This window comes from Galeopterus variegatus, unplaced genomic scaffold, assembly GCF_000696425.1.
Source record: "Galeopterus variegatus unplaced genomic scaffold, G_variegatus-3.0.2 Scaffold439, whole genome shotgun sequence".
NCBI lineage: Eukaryota > Metazoa > Chordata > Mammalia > Dermoptera > Cynocephalidae > Galeopterus > Galeopterus variegatus.
The window spans coordinates 103,077-112,628 of NW_007726550.1; the positions used below are offsets into that span (position 1 = coordinate 103,077).

The following is a 9,552-nucleotide window of genomic DNA, read 5'->3' on the forward strand; positions in this document are numbered from 1 at the left end:
TTTGATACATATATATTGTATAATAACTGGGTTAGGGTAGTTAATGTATAAGTCTCCTCATGCATTTATCACTTCTTTACAGCAAAAACATTCAAACCCCGTTCCTCTAGCTATTATGTAATATACAAAACTTAACTGTTAACCAGTCACCCTACTGTGCAATAGAACATCAGAACTTATCCCTCCTATCTAATTGTAATTTTGCACACGTTGACCAACCTCTCTCTCCCTGTTTTCCTTCTTCCCCCATCCCCTCCCCAGTCTCTGGTAACCACTGTTCTACTTTCTGCCTCCATCAGTGGCTCTTCACACTGCAATCAAATGATCTGGGAGTGTGCAGCAGTCCAGACACAAGGCCTCTTATACCAACTGATTCTGTGCCCGGGATAAATCATCTCTCTTTGTAGGCCTCAGTTTCCAATTCATAAAATAAACGGGTGGGATTAGATCTCTGGAGATCTGTCCAGGTCCAGCATCCAAGGCCTGTTATTCTCCTATAACCACTCCATTTGTATTTGCAACTATATGTTTGTTTATACGTTTCATGACTGGTTCTATCACCCAGTTTGTGACTTCTGTGGGGGAAGAGACCTAGTCTCTTTGCTTTCACTGGCACACAGCAAGCACTCGATACAGGCAGAATGAACAGAAAACTCTCTGGATTCATTCCAGAGTGGAAGACTGGCTTAGGCACAGAGTGGGGTGGACGGAATAAGGAGTTCACCACCACGTCCTACCTCATTCCTCTGCTCCAAATGCTGGTCACTCAGGAAGTTATTCTCATCATCCTCTCCAATTCTGATTGTGTCCTCGTCCTGCTTGCTAGCCAGAAGCTACATGGAGCATGGAATGGTGTGAAAATGCAACCCAAACAATTGTGCAGCACGAACATGTATGAATAAGTCAGTGAGGTCTTTTTTTTAAAAAATGCAAAAGAAAAAACAAACAAAAAAGAGGCAGAAACAAATGCCAAAGCCATGAAATAAAAATTAACCAAAGTTAGAGTTGCTAGTTCTGGCAAATCACACACAGCTGCTTGAGATCAATCATAATTTAAGGACGAATTTCCCAGGAAATAACTAAAGGCCTTTCCCCTTGCCCTTGAACGGCCCTTCCTAAGCCACTGTAAATTGAAGATGCTGTCTGTTGTGCCACTGCCATTCCTGCCTTTGCTAAATTCACTTTCAGATCATACAAAAGTAACAAAATTTTGGAAAAAGCTATTGATGGAACTGAAAATATCACATAGCAAGAAAGCAGTAAATGAAATTTACGGCGTGCCCAATTTATGCATCACTTCTACTTAGCACAAGGAATAAACCTCTTGTTGGACTGTCACATTGAAAATATCACATAGCAAGAAAGCAGTAAATGAAATTTACGGCATGCCCAATTTATGCATCACTTCTACTTAGCACAAGGAATAAACCTCTTGTTGGACTGTCACACATCTGAGATGGACAGTCCCAGCAACACTGTAATTTTGCTGACAAAAGTTCCTTATCACTAATGAGAAGAGTATAAAGCTTGCCTGATGATAACTTTATGCTTTGGGAAATGAAGGACAGTTATTTATAAAGAATGCATAAATCCCTAATGCTTTAAAGAGGTGTAAACCCCAAAGTTTCTGCACCCTGCATTCTACAAAATGGAGAGTACAGAGTTCTCAAGAGTCAGATCTCATCTCTCTGGCAAAGGGAAAATTCCAGTCATGGAACACCAGGATTAATCAAAAAAAAAAAAAAAAAAAATGAGAGGAAAGGGAGCCAGGCCTAGGGAGGAAGTCAGTCAAAGCCATTTCAAAATTACACCAAACTTCATCTCACCAAGGAGATAGTTAGCTCTGTGCTGAAGGTGTTAAAACCACAGAGCACTGGGTCACTTGCTGGGCATGCTGTACATATGTAGAACCTATGATTCTATCTCAAGAGTTTCACTTTATGAATTCCTACATTGAGTCAATTATCCCCCTAACTATTCCTGTTCAATTTAATTTCTTCTGATCTTCCCTTTTAGAGGAAAAACCTTGTTTTGGAAGAAGAAAAACAAAATAAAGTAAACCGACTTCAGAAAGTCATTTGACAGAAAATTTTCCCAGGGTCAAAACACATTCAATCTAACCGTATCCAAATGTGCAATCAAGATAAAACAGAACTGCTGATCAAAAAGCAGATCCTGCTATACTATCAAGCATTAAACAGATTAGACATGTATAAATATACTTACTAAGGCATAAAAGTTCACAAATATGGGTGAAGAACCTTCTCCTGTTATTGGCTTCCTCCCTCATTATTAAAACATTCTCAAGTGATACAGACTGACTAGGACTATTAAACTTGTTGATGGACATGAGAAGAGTTTCCCCTAAGTTTAGCAGAGCAAGTATTGTTAACCCATGTCATTCCAAGTTGCAATCAAAAGCATCAAAGTTATTCTGCATTTCTAGATCCACAACCACACCATTACTCAATACAATGAAATAAAAAATTAATCTTCACTTCTCTTTACCTCTGGTGACTTGGTCAAAACTAAAAGTAGACTCTCAATATCCAGCAATGATCAAGAAATTAAATGTTGTGGACAAAGAATAATGTCCCTCATGCCATATGCAACTTACCAGTTTTCAAAGACACAGGACAAGATGTGAGAAAGAACTATGAATCACTCTGCCCAGGCTCTGCTTCCAGCCCGACCACCAACTAGAGGAGTGACCTCCACACCTCCAAGTGTCACCTGTCACTTGGCTCTATCTTCATTTCCTCACTCCTCATCATTCCTCTATCCACAGCAAGCTAGCATCTGTCCCTCTCCCTCTGATAAAATTGCCCAGGTCATGTGACTCACTGGAAAGTCTCAGTTGTTTTTTTTTCTTTCTTTTTAGAGTATTTGACACAATGAAACACTCCCTCCTTAAAACTCCACTCTGCACTCTGCTGCTTTTCCCTCCGCCTCATGGATTATTCTGTTTTGATCTGCTTTGCAGCTGCCCTGCCTGCTCCAGGAAAAACTTCCCTTGACCCCTGTAGGGAGGTCTGTGCACCCGTCTACTGTCTACAAGCTCCCTCACGACTTTGCATCCATCTCGGCCCTTGCCACACTCGCTGCAGATGCACCTCTGCTTCTCTGTTTTACTCCTCAGACAGGATAGGGACCACGTCTGTGTTCATAGTTTTAACATCAATGCCTGATGCTCAACAAAACACTAATGAAAGAACAAACAAGTGAATAAAGATTTTTTCAAAATGAAAGCAGGAACTGATGTTTTTCAGGATTAGTGCTGGTCTTGCTACTCAAAGTGTGGACCTCAGAGCAATAGAAGCATCATCACTCAGAAGCTTGTTATAAATGCAGATTCTCAGGCCCCATGCCAGGCTTCCTGAACCAAAATCTGCATTTTAACAAGATCCCCAGGAAATTCACATGCACTTTAAACTTTAGAAATACTCCCATATAGTGTTGTTAAAACAACTTTGAAAAGAGTCAAAAGAGGGTCACAGTTCTAACTCCGCCACTAATTTAGTACAAAAAAAATTAAAATAGCTATATTTTATTGAGTGCCTAATACAATGCCAGGTACTGTACCAAGGGCTCTGTATATCATGTAATCATAATAACTTATTTAGTCAAATTATTAGAAAGTTCCTCCTACTAATAAAATTAAATCTACTCTGACAAACCAAATTTTATTGTTATTATTAGCAGAATACTTAACAAACACCTTATGCTTCTGACTACCATGTCCGTCCCCTAGAGTCACACAAGGTCTATTTCTTTTTTTTTTTGTCTTTTGTCTTTTTTCCGTGTCCGGCAACGGATCGCAACCCTCAGTGTTGCCCCCGTACCGGACCGGGGACCGGCAACGGGATCGCAAGCCTCGGTGTTGCTCCCCATAATAACTTATTTCGTCAAATTATTAGAAAGTTCCTCCTACTAATAAAATTAAATCTACTCTGACAAACCAAATTTTATTGTTATTATTAGCAGAATACTTAACAAACACCTTATGCTTCTGACTACCATGTCCGTCCCCTAGAGTCACACAAGGTCTATTTCTTGTTCAACATAACAGCCTTACAAATACCTAAGTTTAATTAAACTATGCCCTTTAATCCATGTTTTCTCTCCATGACAAAAAAAAAAAATCTTAGTTTTCTAACCATTACTAATAATGACAATAAAAGTAAATAATAATACAGGTGGAATAGCCCTTATCAGAAATGCTTAGGACCAAAAGTTTTCAGATTTCAGATTTTTTTGGATTTTGGAATATTTGCACTATACTTACTGACTGAGCATCCCTAATCCAAAAATCTGAAATGCTCCAACAAGCATTTCCTTTGAGCGTCACATAGGTGCTCAAAAAGTTTCAGATCATGGAGCATTTCAGATTTCCGATTTTCAGATTAGGAATGCTCAACCTGTAGTAACTAATCCTTTTTCAGCACTTGCAATGTACCAGTACCTGTGCCAAGTGCTTCACACATATCCTATCACTTAGAGATGGTAGTTTCACATGTTACATAGTTCATGGTTTTCAGTGCTCACCACCCTGACTGTACTCTGCTGAAAGCACTCCTCTATGATGACTGTCAACCAAATTCTTCTATAGTACATAATAACTAGCAAATAAATACAAGAAAATAGTGGCAATCTCATTAGAGATTTTTAAAATGCACATTAAAACAACAGGATACGGGCCGGCCCGGTGGCGCACTGGATAGTGCACTGCTTGGGAAGCGCAGCGGCGCTCCCGTCCGAGGGTTCGGATCCCACATACAGACCGGCTCCCGCTCACTGGCTGAGCGAGGCGCGGGAGCAACACCGAGGCTTGCAATCCCATTGCCGGTCCCCGGTCCGGTACGGGGGCAACACTGAGGGTTGCAATCCGTTGCCGGACACGGAAAAAAAACAAAACAAAACAGGATACTTGTTCTTGGCCTTTTGTTTAGTGGTTTCTATGTGAACTGTCAGCATGCAGGGAATAAACACCATCGTGCCCAGCTGGTGGGGTCCCTTGCCAGGACAACTGTTTTGAAAAGAAACTTGACAAACTCTATCAGGGCCTTCAAACTACTTATACCCTTTTTCAAATTAAAAGTTACTGGGGGATGGTACAGGAAAATAAATTTTAAGCCTATTGCATACCTGTATCTGTCCTTAGACCATTCACCAATTTAAATTACATATCTGGGAATATAGTCTAAGGAAAAAAAAAAACCTAAACACAGGAAAAGATTTGTGTCCAAAGCCATTCATTATGTAACTTAAAATGGTGAATCACTAGAAAAAATCTACGTGTCCAACAACAGTGAGGAGGTTAAATTTCAGTGCATTTGTAAGATGGAAGGAAAAAAAAAAACCTAAACACAGGAAAAGATTTGTGTCCAAAGCCATTCATTATGTAACTTAAAATGGTGAATCACTAGAAAAAAATCTACGTGTCCAACAACAGTGAGGAGGTTAAATTTCAGTGCATTTGTAAGATGGAATGAGATGCTACAACATAATGCAACTGGAAAAAACAGGACACAAAACTGTATTACAGAGTAGCTGTGTATACGCACATGTTCATACACAAACACAGAAGGAACAATTCCAAAATGTTAATTAACTGTACCTGCTTTAAAGTGACAGGATTAGAGGTAATTTCTCTGTTTTTCCAATGTTAGGTAGTGCTATGGGTTTATTAAATATTGGAGAAAAAATGCTGAAATTTAAAAAAACACAATATATTTGCTTTTCTTTCTCCCTTTCTGATTTATAGGCTCCTGAGAGCAGGAATCGTGCCCAGCCCCCACTCTGTAAGTCCTGCTGCTCAGAAAATGCTGTGGACAATATAAGCATTTCCGATTGGTTTCTGCCTTGCTTCTGATCAAAGGAGAACCACAGGCACTCCCAGAGAACAGCAGGCTCCCCTCTCTGCCATCCCACCCTCACCCCTAACTCCCTCTGCTCCCTCAGCTCGAAATTATTGTGGACACACCGTCTTTCCCACGTAGATCTTCCCATCCCATTCCGGGGGAAGATGGAGAGCTTGTGCTACTCGTATAAACGACAAGGCTACTCATAGGGAACATCAACTTGAAGTGCAATCTGACAAATGACTCAAATCTGAATCGGCTGGTATTAAGGTCTTAGAGTGGGAAGAGGAAAAGGCTTCTATCTGTTCTCCAAAGGACATAATGGGACATTAACAAATTTTTTTCAAAGGGCAGATGAAGAAACAAAACTCGCCATTTAATACTCAAATGAAGTCAGTGAAAAATGAGCTGCTTATTAAATGCTGCCTTGGAGGAAGGAAACCAGGAGACTTGTTTCTCCCTAAATGGACTGCAGATATTGTTGGTTTTCAAAATTTTCTAAAGCCCTGGAGGCTAATATCGATAACATTCTCTCTCTCAAAGAGAGCAGATGGCCAGGGCACAGCATAAATACCTTTGAGCATTTCCCACTTTGAAGGTAGGAAGTATCGGCTTGAGGCTGACAAATCTTTCCCAAAAACTGATGTGGCAATGAACGTGAGACCTCCATTTACCTGGTGCTCCAGGTTAAGTTCAAGACAACCCCAGCCAAGAAGATTCCAGTGCTGTACTTGAGGGACCCAAGTACAAAAAAGCCCTACTACACTCCATCAAGGGAACAGTCCCAGTCTTCTGAAACCATGCTAATCAACGCACGGAGCAAGATTCTTCCTACGGGAGAGGTTGGACAGGTAGGGGCCAAGGGGAGGAAACAACATGTTCTCCCTCCCATCACAACTTCAGGGTCCTCCCACTGCACAGCACAGGTCACAAACAGAAAATTGGAGACCACACATCATCAAGATCAGCACTGAGACCAGAAGTCATCGAGATCAATAGGGATCCTTCCTCTCTCCATAGCTGGGATATGTGTATGACTGTTTTTCAATGTTACTGGATTCATTAAGGCTCTATCTACACTACCCAAATTATCTGGGTGATCTGGCAACTCCCCAGATCCCTCTGAGACCACATCTCTCATCCAGATGTGCCATCTGCAGCACAGATCCAAGAGCTGACCAGAGTGAAAAGCATCATGACATATCAAATGTATCCATGAAGACATCACCCAATCCTGAAGAAGTCTGTGTATGGACAGACCTGCTGACCTAATAGGGCCCTCAAAACCCTGTCCCAAAAAGAGAATTTCATCTAGAGACCTCCCCAGGACAGATGCGGTCTTGAGAAATTTTGGTAGCTATTATATTTTTGTAATTAGCACATGACAACAAAAATCTTTCTTACCTCTGTTTGTTCTGTTGACTCAAGTCTGCCATCTCCCTGGAAACCCATGCAGGAAAGATCAAAAATGGTTTTCTTCAGGTGCTGGTTGTCTGCATATAGTTCCTTCACTATCTGTATAAGGTCACTAACCTAGGAGGGAGGAGCAGGGAGAGGACTGGTTACCCAGCAGCAGACTTCAGCTTCCTGGAGCCACTCCTAGAACAAAAACCTTCCTATGAGCAGACTCTTCAGCATCACAGTTATGGCGTATCAGAATGTCTGATTCTAGCCTTCAGGCCACCCTGGGTACAGTGACAAAAACACTGGCTTTAACATTTGGCATATTCTAATCCCAGCACCACAACTTCAAGGCAAAGAGATCCTGAGCAAGCTATATAATCTAAGCCTCCATTTCCTCATCTGTGGATTGGGCTATACTGAGAACTGAACACGATCATAGTCACAGTGCACTGAAGTTTGCAACACATTTAAGTGCTCAGTCAATGACAACTAATACTATTTCTATCTTGCATTTGAAACCCTCTGGAGGAAAAGTCCCCCAAGGCTGAAGTTTCTGAGACTGTGTAGGAGCCTTATTTTACAGTACTGACCTTCTTCTCTGTATACCTATCCAGCAATGTCAGTAATAACAGTTGTCAATTATAAACAAATTTATGCCTACTAAAATCCTCCTGACAAGCTTTAGTCAATCATTCCTTGCAAAAATCCTGAGAAAGTCTCCATACCAGCCAGCCACCAAAAAAAAAAAAAAAAGATGGAAAACAAACAAAATTCCTGAGGAAGTGGACAGGCCAGTGTGCCTACCCCCATTCTACAATGAGGAACCAAAGATACAAAGAAGTTCATCACCCAAGGTCCCATAGTTGGGGTATCTGAAAAACTAAATGAGATATACCAATGGCCAAAGTGTCTAATCATGTGGGAAAGGAGCTGCTGCCTCCACAGACTCAGAGCCAGGCTCAGATTCGAGATTCCCAGGCTTACAGTTCAGTGTTCCTCCTTACGGCACAGGTCTTGCTAAGCTAGATACCTAAGCAATTATGCAGACACCACCTTGGTTTCCTGCAGGCTTCGAATCCCAACAGCTAGTAATTCTCCAAAGACTTCTTAATTGGGCATCATTAGCTCTTCAAGTAAAGTGGAGAATCCCACCCTGACTGCAATAGATGTACAAAACATCATAACATGAATAAAAATTGAATCCAGTCCTACAGGTGTTTACAGTGGGAAGAACAGGACATCCGGTTCTATAAATTTACTAAATGCCAAACAAGTGAACTGCCTCCTACCCTATCCACGGCCACAATACGTACTAGCTGCAGCTATTATCTCCATTTTCCTCATCTTGAAAAACTAGCAGCTGCCCTACCAGTGCTCCTTGCCCCACTCCTCCCAAAATACCCGAGTTTTTATAGTTCTCCTTGCTATTTCTTACTCCTGTGCCTTCACAGGCTGTTATCTCTTCTCTCTGTGGAAAAACTCTCCACCTGGACAAACTCCAAATTCATCCTTCAAAACCCACTTCAAGCCTCACTGCTGTTGAGAAGCTTCCCCTGATCAAGTGAGCACCCCCGGCCCACCAGCAATTAACCTCTCCTCTGCTGTCTCTATCCCTTTACAGCTGCCTATTGTAACAGCCCCTGTATTCCATACTGCAATTACTTGTTTACATGCCTTTCTCCTCTACCAGAATGTGGACTATTCCAAGACAGGAAATGAATGGCAGTTATACATGTATGGTAATTTTATAATAAATCATACAGTCTCTTCTGTGCTCACACTTCCTATTCTTAACAATGGTTCTTAGAACCTTGAAACACTAAACCACTCTAACCACTGAACAGACTGAAAAACCTTTCCAGTTTAAAAAAAAAAATTTATTGATCACCTGGAATTTCATTCATTCAAAAAGCATCTGTTAGCTCCATGTGTGCCAGGTACTGGGAAATCAGAAATAAAATAAGGTATAATCCGTAAGTCTAAAATGTTCACAATCTAGCAGGGAATATGATATAGATGAATAACCAGATCAGTGTGAGAAGGACATCCACTAGGATTAGGTACAATAAGAGAGGTGAATGACTTGAGGAAAGGGTGGCTAAATTTACGTGGAGGGGCCAAAGAGCTTTTCCTCAACGAGGTCCAGCCTGGGCTAGGTCCTCACACCTGGGAAGGAATGTATCAGACATGGGGGAGGGCACCTTAGGTAATGTACACAGAAGGAACAAAGACAATAGGAGGGGAGGGGAGGAGAGGAGAGGAGAGGAGAGGAGAGGAGAGGAGAGGA

At 41.3% G+C, this 9,552-nt stretch overlaps 1 protein-coding gene across 1 annotated transcript in view; it reads right to left on the bottom strand.

Annotated features, from left to right (window-relative positions):
- The window catches only part of CDK5RAP2 (CDK5 regulatory subunit associated protein 2), a 194,473-nt gene that overhangs the window by 70,170 nt on the left and 114,751 nt on the right, over positions 1-9,552 (bottom strand). Inside the window, exons 18-19 of the mRNA XM_008568766.1 lie at positions 7,266-7,394; positions 738-833 (exon numbers count right to left, since the gene is read on the bottom strand). Of these exons, the coding sequence (XP_008566988.1) occupies positions 738-833; positions 7,266-7,394 (225 nt within the window). The remainder of the gene's footprint in view (positions 1-737; positions 834-7,265; positions 7,395-9,552) is intronic.